This window comes from Octopus bimaculoides, chromosome 4 (genome assembly GCF_001194135.2).
Source record: "Octopus bimaculoides isolate UCB-OBI-ISO-001 chromosome 4, ASM119413v2, whole genome shotgun sequence".
Lineage (NCBI taxonomy): Eukaryota > Metazoa > Mollusca > Cephalopoda > Octopoda > Octopodidae > Octopus > Octopus bimaculoides.
The window spans coordinates 19,427,144-19,450,747 of NC_068984.1; the positions used below are offsets into that span (position 1 = coordinate 19,427,144).

At 34.5% G+C, this 23,604-nt stretch overlaps 1 protein-coding gene across 10 annotated transcripts in view; it reads right to left on the bottom strand.

The window, feature by feature from the left end:
- Positions 1-23,604, bottom strand: part of LOC106881484 (nesprin-1) — an 811,219-nt gene that overhangs the window by 260,310 nt on the left and 527,305 nt on the right. Inside the window, exon 93 of one of the 10 annotated variants that reach the window (XM_052966931.1) lies at positions 17,851-19,727. The exons of the other annotated variants lie outside the window; for them this stretch is intronic. Coding sequence (XP_052822891.1) covers positions 17,871-19,727 — 1,857 coding nt within the window. The 3' untranslated portion in view covers positions 17,851-17,870. Of the gene's footprint in view, positions 1-17,850; positions 19,728-23,604 lie in introns of those variants that run through there. 10 annotated transcript variants of the gene reach the window in all.

Sequence of the window (23,604 nt, forward strand, 5' to 3'; positions counted from 1 at the left end):
TATATATATATATATATATATATACATATATATCTATATATCATCATCATCATCATCATCGTTTAACGTCCGCTTTCCATGTTAGCATGGGTTGGACGATTTGACTGAGGACTGGTGAAACCGGATGGCAACACCAGGCTCCAATCTAATTTGGCAGAGTTTCTACAGCTGGATGCCCTTCCTAACGCCAACCACTCAGAGAGTGTAGTGGGTGCTTTTATATATTTATATGTATATATACAATGTGCTTCTTTCAGTTTCTGTCTACCAAATCTCCTCACAAGGCTTTGGTCAGCCCAAGGCTATGATAGAAGACACTTGCCCAAGGTGCCACGCATGCGACTGAACCCTGAACCATGTATTTGGGAAGCAAGTTTCTTACCACACAGCCATGCCTGAACCTATATATTTGTGTACACACACACACACACACACACTAAAAGATAAGATAGTCATCACTTGCAGGCATATATAACTTTGTAACACATGTACCTTGCTTTCACTAATTGTTTTAAGGTTCTCTGCTGTTATGGGTACACAGAGGCACCCTCTTGGCTCTCCCACCCTTGCCCCAGTGGAATATCCAACATGTAATAGCTGGAAGGAAAGAGGGATGCACACACACTAGGCTAGTTCTCATACTCAGTCAAACTGACTGAAGTATCTTGCTCAAGGATATAATGAGCTGCCTGGTTCAGGAACTGAACTCACAACCTTCTGATTACGAGCCCAATACCTTAACGATTAAACTATCTATCTTCAAACATGCACACACACACACACACACACACAAACATAAACAGATTGAGAAAGAGAAATATAATTATTCACCACATGATTATGTTAATTATGTTATAATTAATATACATTAATATTATGTTAATTATGTTATAATTAATATACGCTAATATCCCACTTACTTTCCTCTTCGGTCTCCTCTTCTTCGGGGCTTGCCCAGAGGCATATCCATAGCGTGAGTGTTTCCTCTTACCTGTACAACTCTGAGCAATCCCCATCAAGATTTACGGAGGTGGCCAGAATGTGACAAATAAATGAATGAACAATAACTTAACGACCTTTTAACAACATCGTTGTCTAATACCGGCTTCCTCCTCTCACTACTCCCTACCACACTTTTCTCCCCTCTAACACATTCATAATGTCAAACAAATTTTGCACGCATACACATGCATATACATGTGTGTATGTGTGTGTGCACGCACACGCACACACACACACACAGATACACTTCAGAGTAGATATACATTGTTAGAAAGTTATACACAAGTGTTGACATCAACATTGATGACCCACCTTTAGTTTTGAACTTTTTGGAAAGATAGTAAATAGACTTTGGTCATTTAAATAAAACAAAAACAAAACTGTCACCACCACCACCACCACTACAACAATACAATCACTGAGTCGGTGGGTAAGGCCCTATGTATAGTTCAACATATTAGAAACAGCAGTCAAATCTAGCTCACACCACAATCTAAGTGTTAAGAAAAGAGGGATACATTGAATAATGTAATCTGATAAAAGTATAGGATAGTCAAGGCTGGAATGACCTTTGATCAAAGATCTGCCTGCTCATGGTTGACCTGGGGTTAAACAACAACAACAACAACAACAGTATACAATGCAATGAATGAGAGAACTTCAATATGGTTTCTTGATCTGCTAGAAACAGTAGGTGAGTCTTTAAAATTATAATCTACAGTCTTTAAAAATTAGGAGATACTAAATAATGCTGTCTGGAATAACAGTTAAATCCCCTCTAAATCATATTCTGTCACCTTAAAAACAGGAAGGATAATTTGAATAATGTAGATACCCCTAAAAACACAGGCTGGTCATGTTTTTTGTTTTATTATCTACACAGACAGGTGTGAAAATGCACCCAAAATCCCTTGAGACTCATTTCAACCCAAGGACACCAGATTTGTTTTGACACACTTGTTTTATAATTCTTGACTCTCATCAACATTATAACAAAACAACTAAACTTCCTTCTTCCTGGTTCTTTTCTAGAAAGCTTTAAATCTAATATTCAGATTGCATGGAGCTATTTTATGGTTTCCTACTTCCTTTTTCTATTTCTATTCTTCATGTTAATAATAATAACAATGACGATGATGATGACGATGACGATGATAAGGGAACACAAACCACCTCCAGTGCTTGAAAATGATCACATCTCACTCTTCTGGAACTTCACCATTCAAACTGACAGAAAGATAGATGCAAATAAGCCAGACATTATATCGAAAGACTTCAGACAAAAATCATGCATCCTTATTGATATGACTGTCCCAACTGACATAAACATATCTGTCAAAACCTACAAAAAACTGAGTATAAACATCTTGAAATAGAAACTGGCAAAATGTGGAACCTCAAGACTAAAACAATACCTGTTATCATAGATGTCCTAGGAATGATAGCAAAAGGGGCTGATTTCTACCTAGCTCAGATACCAGGAAACCCCAAAATGGTAGAAATTCAAAAGATAGTGCTCATGGGAACTGCCCATATCCAATGTAAAATACTGTCTATGTAATCTCAAATTTTAAAACAAACTTATAATTTTCTTAAACATTCTCTAGAACAATATCATGTGCAAAACCAAATATATGACACTTGAGGTATAACACCAACATGAACTTCTAACTTGTTGTCTCCTGAGGTCTCTGGGTGATACTTGGAGTCAACTTGTACAAATGTAAAGCAAAAGTCGAACATATAATAATGATAATAATAATCCTTTCTACTGGAGGCACAAAGCCTCAAATTTAGGGGGAAGGAACAAGTTGATTACATCAACCCCAGTATACAACTGGTACTTAATCTATCAACTCTAAAAGGATGAAAAGCAAAGTCGACCTGGGAAGAATTTGAACTCAGAACATAACGGCAGACAAAATACCGCTAAGCATTTCACCTGGCATGCTAATGATTCAGCCAGCTTATTTCAGATATTGTAAATCTAAGACTACATGATCCAATGTGCTTTACCTTTTTAAGAAGGGGTGTGATTTGTGGAAGATTTTGCTTCTATATTGTAGCAGGTCAAACAATCACATACAGGCTCCTTTGCTGGCTTGTGAAGATGATGTCAGCTTGAACAGAGTAGATATATGATGAAAGTCATTCCAGTTGTGACCATCCCATAAATTTGTACATGTAAAACTGCATTGTATAATGTCCTTCCTCATTTTAAGACAGTAGTGCTTGGTGTAAAGAAAATTTGGCAGCTATTTCTAGCAGACAGAGCAACCATGCAAAGGCTCCTTTGATAGAAGTATTTAATGTCCTAATGACACTTGGTGAAAAGATATTTGCATATATAGATATACTAATATCTTTATCTGTCTGCCTTTCTCTCTCTTTACACACACACACACTCACAAGCACAAGCACACACATAACACACCTGTTGTTTATAATGGTTTATTGGTCAGCTGTGTCATTCACAGTTGAATGGTCAGTGATAAGCTGAATAATGTGCAATAAAAATAATTGAATGAAACCGCTGTTGCTTTCAGTGATGAGCTATTCACTCATTCCATCAATTGAATGACCTACTCTTTAAATTAATATACATGAAGTGGCTGAGTATTCCACGGGCATACCATATATCCCTTATGTAATTCTCAGGGAGAATTTAACATGACATACCATGTGACAAAACTGGACCTTTAGATTACATATATAACCTATTTGATGGGATTTCAATAGTCTCTGTCCACCTAATTTTATTCACAAGGTTTAGGTCAACGTGAGGCTATAGAATAAGATGCATGTCAAAGACCTATTGCAATGGGATTGAACTTGAGGCTTCATGATGGCAAAGCAAGTGTCTTAACCATTTGGCCATACTAAGTCCAGAGTAGGATGGTTATGTACAATAAAATTACCTGTTGGAATCTTGTAAGCGCCAGGTGAGAATTTTGACACTTGATAATTCAAGATCTTACTGAGCTTCCAGGTTGCTAACGAACCAACACAGACGATTTGTCTATAGGGATCAAATGTTTGTGCAGTATGTTAGGTCACTCCTTTCATCAAATTGACATGGACTGTAAAAGTGCACGATGTGCCACAAGTCACATGTTGAAGTGATTACAGACCAAATTGAGAATATCAGGCTTGGCCTACCAACTGTAACAGTTAATACCCTAATTATCCCATCCATGGGATCCAGCAGGAAATATTAAATGTATGTTTTAAGATGTAATATAAACTAGTGAATTATCATTTACACTTTAAATAAATATCATCATAACTTTCCCCACCACCACCACCTATCAACATGTATGTTTTAACATTCATAACTACATGCTGGGGATGGGTCAGCTAAGAGGACCAACAGTGTTACATATCCCTGAGCAAAGCAATGCATTAGAACCTATATTTATTTCTTGACAGCATCCATAGATTAGCAATGGGCTCCTAGACACTGATTGGTCAGTGTGCCCATGCTTTAAGATGGCACTGTTAGCCAGGTTTTTCATAGAACACACTGCTTGTTGACTCTGTCCTTTTTTTTAATATATATTTTAGTTCCTTTTATTTTGATTTCTTTTGACTTTTTGTGTTTTGGTTTCAAATTGCACCAAGGTCACCTTTACATTTCATACTACTTGGATTGATAAAATGAAGTACCAGTCTAGACTGGTGGATTGGTAGAATCATTAGAGCATCAGGTAGAATACTTTATTGTGACTGTTCTACCTGTTTGAGTTCTGAGTTCAAATCTTACCATGGCTTACTTTGGTGATAAATTTACTTTACCATCTGGACTCCTTCACAAAATGCAAGAATTTGGATCAGGTCTCTGATCTGAGGATACTTTTCCTCTCTCGCACCATTCTCAGACACTCTAGCTTCCCAACCACAAGGTTCCAGGTTCAATCTCACTGTGTGGAATTTTGGCAAGTGTCTTCTATTATAGCGTTAGGCTGACCAAAGTCTTGTGAGTGGATTTAGTAGACGGAAACTGAAAAAAGCCAGTCATATGTGTGTGTGTGTGTGTGTGTGTATGTGTTTGTCCTGCACCACTGCTGGACAACCAGTGCCGGTTTGTTTACATCCCTATAATGTATCGATCTTAAAAAAGTTTTGGGAGTTGATTCGTTTGACTAAAAACTCTTCAAGGCAGTGCTCCAGCATGGCCAGAGTCTAATGACTGAAATGAGTGAAATAAAAGAAAGTAAAAGAAAAATACTGGTATCAGATATAACCCATTCTTCCCAACTGCACAGATACCTCCCTTTGGTAGCACCCTTATCCACACCACACTAAACAGCCATTCCTATCACATGTCCCTAGCAGCACAGGCTTTTATCCAGCACCTTTCAACTGATGCCTGACTAGCTGTTTGGTTAACCCTTAGATACCAACCCAGCTAAAACTGCTTCTGGCTCTCTAGTACAAATGTCTTATTTTCATAAGTTCTGAATTAAAATCTTCCACCAAACCTTAGTCACAATTTATGTTCCTAACACTAGCTTAATAATTCAGTTGTTTTACGAAATACTTTGTTATATTTAAAATTAATTGAAAGAAACACAGAGCATTTCAACAGAAATATGATAACAAAAGGGTTAAATTACTTTTGTTGATTCTGTGTTTCAGAGATGCAATTACACTCTGTACCATGGATACTGAAACACCTTGTTAACACCCATTGTTTGCACTGTGAACACAGTAAGAAGTTTATGCTTGCTTCATTCTTACATTCAGATCAAGACTCCTTCATAAAAGATTGCACTGAGGTTTCACACTTTTATCAGTTATTACTTGTGCTTTTGGCATGATGAGATTTAATTCTATGAAATGTAAACCAATTCTTTCAAATTTCTATAATTTTCTATGACAGTGACGGTCTCTACTATGGAAACTAAATCATTGGAATATGAAATTTGTCAAAGAAACAAGATATGGACTTTTATGTTGTCACAAAAGAAAGTTAAACAACAGAGTCTGTAGGAATTGAACACATCCAGGCATAGGAGTGACTGTGTGGTTAAGACGCTTGCTTCCCAGCCATGTGGTCTTGGGTTCAGTCTCACTGTGCAGTACCTTGGGCAAGTGTCTTCTATTATAACCCTAGGCTGACCAATGACGTGTGAGCAAATTGGGTAGATAGAAATTGAAAGAAGTCTGTAACATATATATTTTAAGACCCCTTTCGGTCATGAATGACCATGGGATTGCACCTAAGAAGTTACCTGCCGATGCACAAGTCCAGGCAAGATTGTTTTATGGAGGACCAGCAGTCCCCCATGCATACCAGCCTCCCCTCCGCATGCCACTGATGTTATCCAAGGGAAAGGCAAAGACTGATACAACTTGGCACTAGTGACATCACAACTCATTTCTACAGCTGAGTGAACTGGAACAATGTGAAATAAAGTGTCTTGCTCAACGATACAGCATACAGCCTGGTCGAGGAATTGAACTCACTACCTCATGATTGTGAGCCCAATGCTCTAACCACTGAGCCATGCGCCTTCACTAACATATGTGTGTGTGTGCATGTATAGATAGATATAAATACATGTATACACACACACACACACACACACACACACATATATATATAGATACGTACACACACACACACACACACAAATTATCGTTTAAATTATGCAAAAATGAAAATAACACTGACATCCTATTTTAACAGATATATTTACCAAAATTACATAAAAGTATCTTGAAATACTAAACAGTAAATTTATTCAATAAAATCGCCATTGGCGTCAACCAGACGACTTTGGAATCTCCTGCAACTCTTCTGGACGTTCTCCTTGTTTAAGTTGGTGAATGCTGCCATAATCCTTGCCTTCAGTTCATCCTTGGTGTTACAAGGAGTTTTGTTGGTCTCTCGCCCAACTGCACACCACACATAATAATCAAGGGGGTTGTGGTGTGGGGAGTTAGGTGGCCAGATGTTAGCGGTCATGTTAGGGAAATTGTTCGACAGTCATAACTGGGTTCTCCTGCTTGCCTGGCGTGGGTTAGAGTCCTGTGCCAGAAATAGGGTCTTCCAGCAGCCACCCTCTTGACCCAGGGCAGCACTACCTCCTCTACACACTTGATGTAGGCCTCGGTGTTGAGTCTGAGGCCATGTGGAAAGATGAATGGAGGCATAACTCTGCCATCACTATTGAACACTCCAAACACCCTGATGTTGACTGGATGTTTGATTTTTATCACTCTCGGTACATGTCCTCAGATTGATACCGAAACACTATGAAATGGTCATATTGGAGCTTCTGGCACGAATACCAAGCAGTACAGCACAACGTTTCCAAATTTCTGACAGAGTGAATTGTATCATGGTGCTGTTTTTCTTGCAGATGGTGCCCAACTGATCCTACTATACTGTGTAGTCAACAAAATCAAAAACAAACAAAGCACATACACAAAATTAAAACCTCGTATATTGTTTTCCAATTATATATATATATATATATATATATATATATATATATATATATATATATATATATATACAGGTGTGTGTGTGTGTGTGTGTGATGTTTGTGTGTGTGATGTTTGTGTGTGTGTATGTACTTGTCTTGACATGTGATGATTGTAAACAAGCACCACTGTCATACAAGCTGTGTTGTTTCTTCTTGTCTTCCATAGGGAAATGTTACCTTGTTTGGAAACAGATGAGTGTTGGTGACGAGAAGGGCATCCAGCTGTAGAAAATGTGACTCGAAAAATTTCACTTGCTTCATGGAGGCATTGAAAAGTGAACATTAAGAATGATATGATGAAAATGATGATGATGAGGATGATGATCCTTTAGTTTCTGGTGAAAATGCAAAGTTTTGTGCATTCTTAGAAATACAGTCCACCAATTTATTCTTAATCTATATTTTCCTGTTTACAGTTCCGGCTTCAAACTCATGCAACAAGGTTTGAAGATAATAAAATATGTATCAGCACAGGCACATATATACTGCAGCCATATCATCAGATAACACAGAGAGTGGAGTAGACTGGCACAAACATATTGTGATAAGCTCAATGCTAATTTCTAATTGAAAAATAAGAATATCACACCATTCATGCTATAAGCAGAGAATGCAGAAAATAGAATGTACATATATGCCATACACGCGATAACCGAGAGTTTGGAATCAAACCCCCACACAATACACACATACATTCACATACATGCATAAATACATATCTATATTTACACATACATATATATATCTATATATACACATAAGTACATACATGTATACATTCACACACACACATCTATACCTGCATATATACATGCATACATACATATATGTATGTATATATAGGTATGTACATATGTAGGTATGTACATATATGCATGGATATATGCATATATCTATATATTTATATTATTATATGTATATATACACAGATATATACAAACAGATATACATGCAGATATATATATACACAGACACACACATACATATATATCTATATATGTAAACATACACATATTTACGTAATCACACGTACATATTTAGGCCTGTAAACAAGCAAGCAGAGAAACACACACACACACACAACTATGTAGATACAAAGAGATAGCCACAAAACACAAACGTAATTCTTAACAAGATTTATTATTTCATAATAGATTAAACAGCCAATATGCTCAGAATAAACTAATTGATTAATTAAAAAACACAAAATCTTTAGAGTTTTACAGTTTCCATAACATAAGTATTACTATTGTCAATAATAACACAATTCTTTAAGCATTATTTACCAATAATTCTTTTATTAATCAGTTCAAACAAATGTGTATGTAATGGTAATTGAATGTATGTATTTCTGTATACATAAACATACACACACACACACACATATATATATATATATATATATATATATATATATATATATATATATATATATATATATATATACACACATAGATGTATATATATACATACACATGCATGTACATATATATATATCAGGAATACTTTAAAAAAATTGGAATAAATCTCAAACAAGCATAATTAGATCACATTCTTGTAAATATAATCTACCACAATCTTCTAAAAATATTGAAAATTCGAATTGAATGCTTCGTTTTGGAAAATTAGATACTTTCATAAAATGAATTACAAAATAATAGAATAAAAAGAGAAAAACATAGCAATGAATATTTGAGATACTGGACTAATGACCAAGAAATGCAGGGTTCAAATTCTGACATACACATTACGTTCTTTGTTATGTATATTATTTAATTTCTTTCAATCAATCAAGCTTCAAATAATACACATACACACATGTATATTCTTCTATTCTTTTACTCGTTTCAGTCATATGACTGTGGCCATGCTAGAGCACCACTATAAAGGATTTTTCTCGAAGAAATCAACCCTAGGACTTATTCATTGTAAGCCTAGCACTTATTCTATTGGACTCTTTTGTTGAACTGCTATGTTACAGAGATGTAAACACACCAACATTGGTTGTCAAGCAATGGTGGTTGGGACTAACACAGACACACAAACATAACTATATATATATATATATATATATATATATATATATATATATATATATATATATGTATATATACAGTGGTGGACTGGCCAGGCTGCTAGCTTGCCCCATGGCAAGTGGACCCCTGTGCCATTAGAATCTATATATGGGGGCCCATTTTAGTATCTAAGGGGCCCACCCCCTCAAATTTGAAAATTTTTTATTCACTCCTGGAAGAATGCATTAATTATTTCAGCCTGGCTGTGTTTGTAGACAGTTGAAAAGAATACTTTTAACAGAAAAAAAAATTAAATGTTAGTACTATAGTTGTGGGTAGGCCTCCTTAGTCTCCTGGCAACCAATATTTTTAGACCCAGTCTGCCACTATATACATATATATATATATGAGGTTAATAAAATATGTATCAGTAAAGAAGCACACTCCAAAGAATAGAGCAGTAATTATTACATCAAAAATTTTAATTTTCTACATTGCAGATATGAGGAAATGCTCAGAAATTGAGATTTAAGTCTTAACATATAAAAACATTAATGAGGATGGGTTGTCTCTCCTGAACCAGAGGATAAAATAACTCTTATAGACCCCCCCCCCCAAAAAAAAAGCCCAAGGTTATAGTAGAAGACACTTGCTCAAAATGCCATGCAGTGGGACTGAACCGGGAACCATGTGGCTGGGAAGCATGCTTCTTTCTACACAGCCACGCCTGTGCGTATACATGTACAAAGTGGCAATCTTTTGGTTATAATGACAGATATTCCAGTTGATCTGATCAATGGAACAGACTACTCATAAAATTAGTGGTTAGGGTGTTAGGCTCACAATCATACAGTTGAGAGTTCAATTCCTGAGCTGATTAACATGTTACATCCTTGAGCAAGGTGGTACTTTATGCTCAAGATGCTACAGTCAATTCAGCTGGGAATTTGGTAGATGGAAAATGTGTGGAAGCATGTTGTATATGTGTATAGATAGATATGTGTATGAGTCTGTGTGTTTCTTTGTGGGGTTTTTTGTTTGCCCTGCCCCATACACTTGACAATCAATGTTGGTTTATTTACTTCCCTGTAAAGAGATTGACAGAATAAGCATCAGGCTTAAAAAGAAAAAAAAACTGGGGCTGATTTGTTTGGCTAAACTCCTTCAAGCAGTGCCCCAGCATGGCTACAGTCTAATGACTGAAACAGGTAAAAGATAAAAAAAGAATTTGGAGTTAAAGTTCAATTCATTCGAGCACCATTTTGTGTTTTCCATACTGAGCATATCTAGTTCTCATCTATTGTCTGTATATGTATGCATGTGCAATATGTGTGTGTGTGTGTGTGTGTGTGTGTGTGTGTGTGTGTGTGTAGGGGACCAAAACTCCTGGCAGTTTGCTGTGCTTGAAAAGACTTGTCAAGCTAAGTAAAAGCATGGTTGCTCTTGCATACAGGCTTATCCCTTGCAACCCTCTCTGGCTGAGCATCCTTAATCTTGTGGACTTGTAAGTGTTGGTGCCACATAAAAAGCACCCATGCCAGTGCTGTGGAAAAGCAGCTAGTACACTCTGTAAAGTGGTTGGCATTAAGAAGGGCATCCAGCCATAGAAACCATGTCAGAACAGCCATGGAACCTGAACAGTCTTTCAGCTGGTCAGCTCCTGTCAAACCATGATGATGATGATATATATTTATATATGATTAAAAGCTCTGTTCAGATATTCAATGAAACTTTTAAAGGGTTGTAAAACTCAAGTGCTTGTAATTCCAGCACTGTATAGGAGGACTCTGAAATTTTGTCTATGCTCAGTAGAAAATATAATCAAAAATATAAGGAGTTGTGTATTACAAAACACGTGTATATTAATTTGAAAGTGAGTATACAGCTATAATTATCTCATATTTGAAAATTATTTGAAATAAAAATAAACTGAAATATTTCATTCCAGTTAAAAACAGATACATTTTTAATATGTCTTTAAAATGCCTTTCAATATGTCTGTGAATGGAATGTTTGGTTGGTTTGTGGGGATTGCAATATATTACAGGAATTTTTTAATCAGTCATTTTCTATTTAAAATTTTTTGAAATCAATATGCAGAGAGTGGAATATTTTCAGCTTTGTGGATTGAGTGAAAGAGAATAATTTTCTTGTATTTATAGACACTACCAAATACCATTGACAAAGTTTGAACTTGTGAATTTCTTGCATCGACAGTCCAATATCTCATATGTAATGTCATTCTGCCTACTTGATGTTATTTGTGTAACAAAAAATACCCACACATCACAAGAGTGAATAAATAAAATCATGGAAATGAATTTCTAAAATCCACAAAGGATATGAATGTCAGAATATATTAATAGTAAAATAATGTAAATTAAACACCATTCTCAGCAGTAATCAATCAAGGATAAAAGAATTTTTGCAGAAAACATAAAATATTGATAATTGTCATAATTTTTCAACATTATGTAGAAAATCAAAGGTTTTGATGAAATTTATTTCATGTGGCATTCTAAAAATTATCAAACGACTGACTTATGTTCCACCACAAAAGGTGTTCAATAAATGATTTGAAAAATATTGTATATTGTAAAAATTAAAAACAAACAAAGAAAAAAGGTCTTAGTTTACTGCATTGAAATTAGGATCATATAACACAGAGAATTGATTTTCTATAAAATATATAGAATATTATTGTAAACAACCCTTCTAGAAATAGAAAACAAAAATATTTCTTTACTTTTCAAGAGCATTATAAATATAAAAAAAATATTGCCATGAGTTAATAACATGCTCTTGAATGGAATGTATCATCAACACAGTATAGATAATATTATTAGGTACCCTGTTATTGTTCTCTTACAGAGAGCAAAGGGGCCTATAAAAGCTTTGAATATAAGTTAGTAACAATAAAAGTATCAAAATATCTCAAGTGTTCTATAAAAGACCAGGATGGAATGTTTAGACAGTAAAGTGTACTCAATTTTATCAATACACAAGTATTATATAAGTGTGTATTCAAGTGTGTGCATATATTTATTGATATACGGCATATGAAAATTACAAGCTGGCCACATATTTCCATATATATATATATATATATATATATATATATATATATATATATATATATATATATATATATATATATATATATATATATTTCTATACATATATGGAAATTTGTGATATATATATATATATGGAAATTTGTGGCCAGTTTGTAATTTTCATATGCTATTGAAAATTACCTAAATTGAACCTGGCTGGAGAGTAATTTTCTAAAAATATTGAAAATTGCTGAAATATGATATGGACGGAGAATAATTTTCATACAGTATTGTAAATTACCGACATATAATATGGACGGAGAATAATTTTCATATAATATTGTAAATTACCAAAATAAGAAATGGATGGAGAGTAATTTTCATACATTACTGAAAATTACTAAAACAGGATGTGGACAGAGAGCAATTTTTTCATAAATGTTGGAAAAATTACCAATGAAATGTTCCTGTTCTATCACAAATGATGGTACTTTTATCACTTTAGTGGGAAGTATGAAAGAAAATACCCACTTATCACAATAGAGACCCTATGAAAGAGTTGGACGGAATGTTTTATTCATAAATATATAAGATATTATCACATTCTTATAGGTTTACTTTTAATAAGTATTTGATAAAAGGTTTTAAAGAAATCATATATCTGGAATGATTAGCAAAAGTTGATTATAAAAAATACTGAGTTATAATAATGATTTCTAATATACGTAGATGACCACAAATTTAAGCAAAGAAACAATGAATTAAGATATTGAGGTATAACTAAATAAACGAAAATGGCAAATATTTCATAAGGTTTTGTAACACAAAATGAAACATAAATCTGACAATATTACAAGTAACTTACAATATATACGAGACAATACTATCCAATGGGTCCTTCATATTTAAAAATGGAAAGGAGTGTGTTGAGGGGGATATAGTTGTTATTTCTAGCATGTTGAGCAATCATGTACAGACTCCCTCAATAGCTCAAATGTAATGTGTGTCTCTGTTTGTGCAACTGACATGCAAAGAGAGGCATCTATCTGTCAATACATACACTGCACAAATATGCAGTTTCAAGATAATATGGGAATGTGTAACTAAGAAAGGCAGAATTTATGTGGAATACCATTTACTAGATATCAAGTTGACAACTCAGAAGATAAACTCACCATAAAAAGGTGAGGTATGATTGTTTAATGCAACATATAAGTAATATCAAGTAAATTAATATGTCAGCAGGGCATCAGTGAAAAGGTATCATCATTTTGTATTATAAAATCTTATAGAATCCAATATCCCACATGTTAAGAAATCATTGTTTCTGAAAATCTTGCTTTAATACAGAGCTTCGTAACACAAAACCCATTTTCCTATAGACTTCCATATTACATGACAATGAACATGGAAGTCAAAGAAAAAGTATATTTTGTATTATGGAACTCCAAGGTAACGCATAATCGAGAAGCTATGATAGTAACTCAAAAGGCCAGGATTTCATGCAAATAAACCTGCGAAACTGATAAGCTTGACAAGTGCATTCTTAAGAAACTGTTGGCTTGTGTATATGTCAAAAAGGTGTCTGATAAATTGGTGTGGTGAACAATAGTGCCTTGTAGCTCTTTATTCTAAGATGGACTTAACTATTCTCATAAACAGGGATCAATGCAACAATTACCACAGAATGTGCTAAGATTGATATATTCCTTAAAGGTAGTGCTTCAATAAGGCTGTGGTCCAATGAAACAATACTAGTAAGAAGTAAAAGAATATCTTGATTCACATAGTAAATCACAAAGATTAAGGAATACTTGTAAAACTGTGCCTTGTTGAAGCCAAAAAAAGAAGTTCCACTTTTCATTTTTATACAATGTGAATTGTTTTAGGGAAACAACGACAATTTTGAAGCCTTACAAGGGTTATCTCTCCATCATTTAGACTTTTAGCATTTAAAACCCAGCCATATCCGACCCAAATATTCTTCCTGTTTTATGTTCAAACAAGCCAGATCTGGCCTCTTACACCTACCCTACAATGTCGTTCCTAAAGTAAGGAGTCACATCATTGAAATTTGCATTGCATTTGATGGAGTAATCTGAATGCTAAAAGGTTTACACTTGTTCTTCTTATCTCTAAATAATTTCTACTGAAGATCACTAATAACCATTTCAATAATTGTGTGAAAACTATGCTATGGATAATATTATGCACCCAAACACACACATTAACATATGTGTGCTTATGTAAAGCCTTCTGTATAATGGTTTAGTCAGAGACAGAAGTGCAACAGTGCAGTGCTCAATGCCATTTATCAAGGCCTCTGGGACTTGTAGAAGGAATGAAAAAAGTTATTTACTGACTGGAATTTTGGTCAACATGCTGGCAATAGAGTGGATTCTTTTGAAGTCAGTCAAAAGCAAGGTGATGTTATCAGATCAAATCAATGATTAAGTTTATCACCCATGACTATGCACATGTATACACACAACACATGTATAGCTGTATGCATGTGCAAACAAGATTCTGATTCATGTTTGAGATTGTCCATTTAAAGGACAAAACCATACTCAATTCAAAGTGAGATCAAAGAATCAACGTAAGAACTTAATAGTTAGGCATCAATTAAACCACAACTAAACCAAGTGAAAGATTCAGCCATTATGCCATTAAATAGATTTTGTTAAAGACAGATTGTAAAGAAAGGGTGTTTAAGAAAGCTCTAGAAAAACAGTCTTTGGTTTAAGAAAACTAAATTATCATACCTTTGTTATTGCAATAGTACATGTTAGCCTAATTTTTAAAATTATAGATTAAAGTTGGTAATCCAGGATGATCCAACTTAAAAGTTTTTTTTAGATTCAGATGAAGGAGTAAATCTAAGCTGTTTCAAAATTTGCAATGGTGAGCTGGCAGAATCGTCGTCGTTGTTGTTGTTGTTGTTGGTGTTGTTGTTGTTGTTGTTGTTGTTGTTGTTGTTGTTGTTATTATTATTATTATTATAAGGTGGTGAGCTGGCAGAAACATTAGCATGCCGGGCAAAATGCTTAACGGAATTTTGTCTGTCTTTATATTCTGAGTTCAAATTCCGCCGAGGTTAACTTTGCCTATCATCCTTTTGGGGGTTCGATAGATTAAGTACCAGTTGCATACTGGGGTCGATCTAATCAACTAGCCCCCTCCGCCAAAATTTCAGGCCTCGTGCCTAGTACAGAAAAGATTATTATTATTATTATTATTATTATTATTATTAATAAGGTGGCAAACTGACAGAACCATTATACACCAAGCAAAATACTTAATGGCATTTCATCTGTCCTTACATTCTGAGTTTAAATTCCATCAAGGTCGACCTTGCCTTTCATCCTCTCGGGGTCAATAGAATAAGTACCAGTGGAGCACAGAGCTCAATGTAATCAACTACCCCCGTCCCACAAACTTCAAGCCTTGTACCTATAGTAGAAAAGATTATTGACTGGCAAGCTGACAGAATTGTTAGTGCGCTGGGTAAAATGCTAAGCAGCATTTCGTTTGTCTCTGCATTGTGAGTTCAAATTCAGAAAGTTCCACTTTGCCTTTCATCCTTTTGGGGTTGATAATATAAGTACCAGTTGAGTACTGAGGTCAATGTAATCAACTTATCCCCTCCCCCAAACTTGCTAGCCTTGTGCCAAATTTTGAAACCATTATTATTATTATTGTTGTTGTTGTTTTATTCATATACACTCAACAGATTAAACTGTTGGAAAAGAAAAGAATACTAACATCGGGCTACAACAAGTTGCCATAGATGTCAAGAACCCTCCTATTGGGTTACAGCAAGTAACCTTAGATGCCAAGAACCCTCCTAAGTATCCTAGCTGTCCCTAATAACACTGTTTTCTGGAGTGGTACAAATTAGGTTTTATGCCTATTTCCTCTATACATCTGTTTAGATCTTTAGGGATAATTCTCAATGCATTTATAACTACTGGGATTATTATTATTATTGTTGTTGTTGTTGTTAATAAAGCAAGCTGGCAGAATCATTACCGTGCCAAACAAAATGCTTGGCAGCATTTCATTGGTCTTTATGTTCTGAGTTAAAATCCCACTGAAGTTGAATTTGCCTTTCACCCTTTCAGAGTGGATGAAAAAAGTGGCAGTTGAGCACTGTAATTAGCTATCCCCTCCCAACAAAATTTCAGGTCTCGTGCATTTAGCAGAAAGGAACAGTGAACAGGTCGTGGTCTCAAAGTGACGAAAATATTTTGGCAAATTAAATTTAAATGTTGAAGTGAATCTAACGGTTTTTGTGTGTTTCTTAAATGGCTTATAAACACCTTCCACGCTGCAATTGTTTTTGTTCCAGCACACAATCTCAGATCAGGTCGCTTGCTATGCAAGTATATCTCCGTAATGATTATTATTATTATTATTATTAATGATTATTAATGACAATTATTTATCAATAATTTCTTACATGGTCTCAAGGCTAACAAACATATCGAGAGGACACAACTGATTAAATCAATCACAGTATATAACTAGTATATATTATATCGGTCCTGAAAGGATGAACATCAAAGTTACCATAATAATCTTTTTTACTATAGTCACAAGGCCTGAAATTTAGGGGAAGGGGGCGGGCAGTCAATTAGATTGACTCCAGTACACAACTGGTACTTTATTTATCAACTCCAAAAGGATGAAAGGCAAAGTTGACCTTGGCAGAATTTGAACTCATTTTGCACTTATTTTGCAGGAGAATATAGATAATGAGATTAACTACAATATATGACTGGTGTATATTCTATCAACCCTGAAGGCATGAAAGGCAAAGCTGACTTTAGCAGGATATCAACTTGATGTTAAATTTCAAGGAGTATAAAGGGACATAACCAAACAAACATTTAAACAATAATAAATGACTCTATATATGCACATATATATACATATAGATATGCACATTATATATATATATATATATATATATATATATATATATATATATATATATATATATATATATAAGTAGAAAAAAATTAGGATACAAAATATATTGATTTGAACAGATGTGAAAAGGTACAGATAAATTTCCAAATGTATCAATGTTCAAACTGAAACTAATTTTTGTTATTGAAAGAATACTGTTCTTGAAGTTGAAGCAATATAAAGTTCTTTAATACTGATTAAGTTTTCTTGTCAAGTGTTTGTTTTAATTGCTGCATTATATTTTATGCTCTAACATTATAATATAGTATTCTATTAGTTATTATGCTATAATATTTTATTATAGTATAATGTAATATTATAATATAGCTTTACTTCAGTATTTCTTCTTTAAGTGTTTGTTTCATTTTTTCAGCAATTCTTTTAAGTTGGCGAGATTTTCTAGTCACTTTCTCAATAGCCTCATCAAGGTGGTACCTGTCCATTACAAGAGATCGTTGATCACGTCTTCGAGAAGAAAATTCATGCTGATGTCTTGGGTGACGAGCTGCAAGGTCTAAATCATCATAAGAATGCCTGGATGACCTTCTGGATTGTCTTTGAGGAAAGCCATGTGGTGTATCTGAAACCTGTTCGTTTTGGTTTGGTAGGAACTGATGTGGGGAGGAATTTGCAGAGGAAACATAAGGATTGGCGATATAAGGTGGTGGATTTGTAGGTAGTACTGGGTTCTGAGACTGAGTGGAATTTTGGGAAATGAATTGTGGTAAATTGTTTGAAAAGCCAGAATCAGTCACTGGTTCAGAAGCAACATTTCTATTAAGGGGGACTGTTGGACGGTGCATGGTTGAAAATCCCAAAGCGGTACCATTCTGCTGCTGCTGCTGATTAGAATGGAATCTTCGTAAATGTGGCTCAGGAAGTTGGTAGCTGCGCAGTCTTTCAATACGTTGACTGATATTGTTTAAATCTTGTTGAGTAACCTTCTTTCTTGAAAATACTGGCCTTGAATTTTGTGTTACAGAATTGAAAGACGTTTGTGGTCTTTGAGGAATCAAATACATTGGTTTAGGTGGCACAAAATTAGTGTTATTTCTATACTGTGGCGAGACAAAATTTGAATTACTTTGATTACCATTTGCTTCAGAAGTCTCCGATGAGTTGCCAGGATGCTGTGCAGTGTTATTCAATTGAATCAGTTGAGGAGATGAAACTTCATCATTCTGTTTTGATTCTGGTGATAAAAGACTGTTATTTGATACAAATTTCACATCATTCAGAATATCTTTAAGTTTTTCATGTCTAACAAAACTGACAGAGTTATCCTCACTAAAAGAAGTTTGAGTTCCTTGGTCGGTATATGTTTGGGTACTTGCATCACAAGTAAAATCTGATTGCTTAATAACACGGACATCTTTAAGGATTTCCTTGAGCATGGTACCATTTAGAGTTGAAGAAGGAGAATAAACACTGTCAGACATTGTTGAGTTTTGGTCGATTCCTTTGTCTGTCTTTAGGCTTTTTACTTCAAACAGTATGTTTCTTAACAGATCGCTTTTTGAGCCACTCAAAGATTTTGTTTGTGCCGAAATAGAATGTAAGGAAGTATTAGAGGTTTGCATTGCTCTGCTACGTAACAGTCTTGTTTGGGTTTGGACATCATTAATGGGTAGACTACTGTTTAAAGAACTAAAGGAGTGAGCAAAAGACTCGTTAATTCCGAAATTTTTTGGAGTCTGTGTTCTAGCATTGCAATGAGTCTGAGAGCTGGTACTCCTCATCCAGCCATCAGTAGATTCATTGATATGATTACTCATAAATGAGATACTGTCATCAGAATGGCTACTGTACAAAGTTCTGGTGGAATGAAAACCTTCGAAATCAGCATCATTATCTAGAGTAACATCAAAACTAGATGCCTGCATGGTGTTTGTTTCCCCATACCCAGACTCCTCACTTTCGGATTCAAGCAGCACATTTCTACACTTTAAAGATGAATGTGGGCTGAATGTATCTAAACCATACCTCCGTTTTGAGTGTTCGCTATCTCTTGATGAAGATGGTCTTTGCTGGTAATCAGTGAAGGAAGCACCATTCGCAGAGGGAAATTTTGATGCAAATGGATCAGTATCAGAATCGTCTTCTGAGTCGGAGGTGAGCCGAGCCCTTCTACCAGGATAGCGGGCAGATGGTTCTGAAGTTTGAGTGGAGTCACACCGCTTGGTTGGCTGTGGAGGGTAGATAGAGTGATGAAGTAATAACCATTGGACTCTGAATTTTACTTACTCTATATACAGGACAGAACATGAATCTACTGATATCAACTCAGCTGTGACTATTTCATAACAATAACACTAACTCAGGTTTTAGACTGCATCACATAATTATGAAGATTTAAAATACATTTGGTGAATATAGTTTAAATATTCTTACAGTGTGAAATTTAGAAATAAAAAAAAAATGTCATTTTAACTATCAGTCTTATCATGAAGGTTAGTTTTTATTTTGGCTGAAAAAAAAATTTTGAAATCTGTTGTTTAAAGAAAATTATTAGTTTAAATATATAATTGGAGTCAGACAACATTTAGCACCTCTACTAAAAATTAGAAAATTATACAAATTTTATTCCTGCTTTCACTTCTACCAACATCTTATTTACCATTATTCTCTTTACATCATCATCACCACCATTATCATCATCATCACCATATATAATCTTCCTGCTTACCCCCAACAAACCCCATTTTCAACAGTAAATGAACTGTTGAACAAAACTGCGTTAAGGTAGCTGCTGCACCACAAACCCCACCACCACCACCTCATTACAAGCATCGTTACAATTGTCATTATTATCAAAATTAGCATAATTATCAAAAAGAGGAGCGAGGAATATTGAAAAACAACATAATGACAAGAATCATCATCATTATCATGAACAAAACCATTACAACCATTATCATCTTCAACTCTCATAGTTATGTACTGGGGCACAATGCAGTCCTCTGACACTGAATTCTACTGAATCATCTAAGCTATGTTAGCATAGAAGACAGATATTAAATGATGATGATGATATCTATATCTATATACATACATATATATACAAACACACATACATATCTCTGTGTGTCTGTCTATCGGTTGTTTATATTCCAACATTTTACCATGGCATTAATTTTCTGTCTAATTTTAAATCACGTTCACAATTTTTTTTGTTTTTTGTTTTTGCGTGCTGTTTTAATTACCATTTTCCCAATAGAGCTTCTTGATGAAGGCAACAGCCATTTCCTCTGTCCCTAGTTCACAATTATATTTCATCGAAACTGATAGGAACTGTATTTCTGTGTTCTATCTACTTTTCACAAGAGTTGCACTTCATTGATCAATAATTAAAATATTAAATCTAGTTTATAGTAGTTACCAACTCAATAAATTGCTAGAATACTGAGCAAAGAGACAATAGTTCAAATTCTCTTATCAGCACAATACTCAATGCTTCAAAAAAATAAATAAAAATATCCAAACAGGTACCAAATTTGTTAACTTGCACAGTTCAGCTAGAATTCACAGATAATCTACACTTATTTTGTCTGCTACTACAACAACGGTATCTGCTATTGAGGAGTTACAAACTTTATACCACCCAATGAGTATACTTCTGTTTCTTTTATCAGCCCTACAGGTCCTGCAGTAACCATTTTACCATAACTTGCCTGGTTGTTAGTAGAGTCTCATGGCAACAGATCAAAGAGTGCCATTGTAATGTGAAAGGCCAGAGATCTAGCAGACTACAAAGTGCACAATGACTCACAAAGATAACAGGTAATTTCTTCAGAGTGTTTAAAGAAGTTCTGCTTTTATTGCCAATATAGATGCAATATTTACTTGGCATTTGTTTTTTAATGATCTGGTCTAGAGGAAAGAGCAATCAATGCTTATAACCTTTACATGAGATGAGAGACAGATGAAGCTCAAAGTCAGAGAGTTCTCAAATTAAATATAGCCAAATGTTTTGATATGAAGGGCAACAACACTGCTTTCACTTAAGCTATGGAAGTTAAAAAACCAACAATGTGTGACACAGCAGAATAAATCACCAGAAGAAATAACTAGTGGTTACTGAGTGAAGAAGGAAGGTTGAAGATGGCAGTTATTTAACACCATTTCCAATGTTATTCAGGAAGAACACACTGTTATGTGTTTTGAAAAGTAGAACCATATTCCTGTAGAGAGTGAAAGACTGAAGCGTTTGGTGAGGATAAAAGCAATCATTGGAGCAATGTAGCAGAAACTGAATGTCAGACTATTAACTCAATGGTTCCAAACGTTTCACAAAAGAATTAACCATATTAATTGTTACTGAAACACAATGATTTAGATTATGGTTCTAGACCATTGATCATAAAATTAATGTATTATAAAGTTTTCATTTTAATAGGTGATTTTTGCTGCTGAAACATAGAATACACAATTGGCATCAGTTACAAGCTGTCAGGATATCATATCTGTCAAAAACACCATGTTTCCCACAATCCACTAACACTAATTCTCTTGACCTATCTAGACACTCTTTTACTTTTTATGGCTTTTTCACAGACCACTTCTTTATCTTTCTTGTGTTTTGTTCTGTATGCATTGCATGTATCTTTGGCTATCTAACCCATCTTTGTTTACTTATTTTACTATTGTTTTCTGTCTCCTCTTGTATCTTGTTCTAATGACTTTTTATACATCTGAGCACCATATACAATTAACTCCTTACTTAAACATTTCTACTAACATCACTTTAATTAAATATATTATTATTGTTATGATTATTGATATTATCATTATCTTTATTGTTATTTTGGTTTGGATCAGGTTCAGTCTTATTCCTGGTAGCAATTATGTGGATAATGGGTTACTATCTGTAACTTTAGGTATCCACAAGTTTTCAGCAGTCTTTCAAGTGTTTAAAACCCACCTATATTATTATTATTATTATCATCATTATTATTATTATTATTATCATTAATATTATTATTTTCATATACACACAACAGATCAGACTGTTGGAAAAGAAAAAAACTTTAACACTGGGCTACAACAAGAAACCTTAGATGCCAAGAACCCTCCTAAGTATCCTAGCTGTCCCTAATAACACTGTTATTATTATTATTATTATTATTATTATTATTATTATTATTATTATTATTATCATTATTATTATTATTATTATACACTCAACAGATTAGACTGTTGGAAAAGAAAAGAATCCTAACATCGGGCGATAACAAGTTAGTTGCCTTAGATGCCAAGAACCCTCCTAAGTATCTTAGCTGTCCTTAATAACACTGTTTTCTGGAGCTGTACTAAACTGGGTTTTATGCCTATTTCCTCTATCCATCTGTTCAGATCTTTAGGAATAGTTCCCAATGCACCTATAACTACCTATAACATTTTACCCACACTTTCCATAGTGTGTCATTCAGCAGCTAGGTCCTGGTACTTTGCTATTTTTTCTATACCGCTCATATCAATTTTCTCATCATTTGTGAATGTAAAGTCAATTATCTGGCACTTTCTATTCTCTTTATCTACTACTATCAAATCAGGCCTTCTAGCTTCTATTACTCTGTCAGTCTGAATGTTAAAGTTCCACAACATCTTGTACTTCTTATATTCTAGTACTTCACTAGGTTCATGTTCTTACCATTTATCAGTATGTTCAAATCTTAGCTTTCTACATTGCTCCCAGTGAATTGCTCTCCCTATATTGTCATGTCTTTTCTTGTATTCTTTCTGTGCCAGCATGCTACATTCACTTACTGTATGAGTAACGCTTTCCTCTTTTGATTTTCATAATCTACATTGGGAATCTACTTGGTTTTTGTCTATCTTGGCTTTTATCCTATTAGTCTTTAATGCTTGATCTTATGCAGCTACTAAGAAACTTTCTGTCTCCCTCTTAATGGGAATCTACTTGGTTTTTATCTATCTTGGCTTTTATCCAATTATCCTTAATGCTTGATCTTATGCAGCTACTAAGAAACTTTCTGTCTCCCTCTTCATTTTTTCCTTTCTGCAGCCATAACCATGTCTCACTACTACTATTTGCTGAAACTG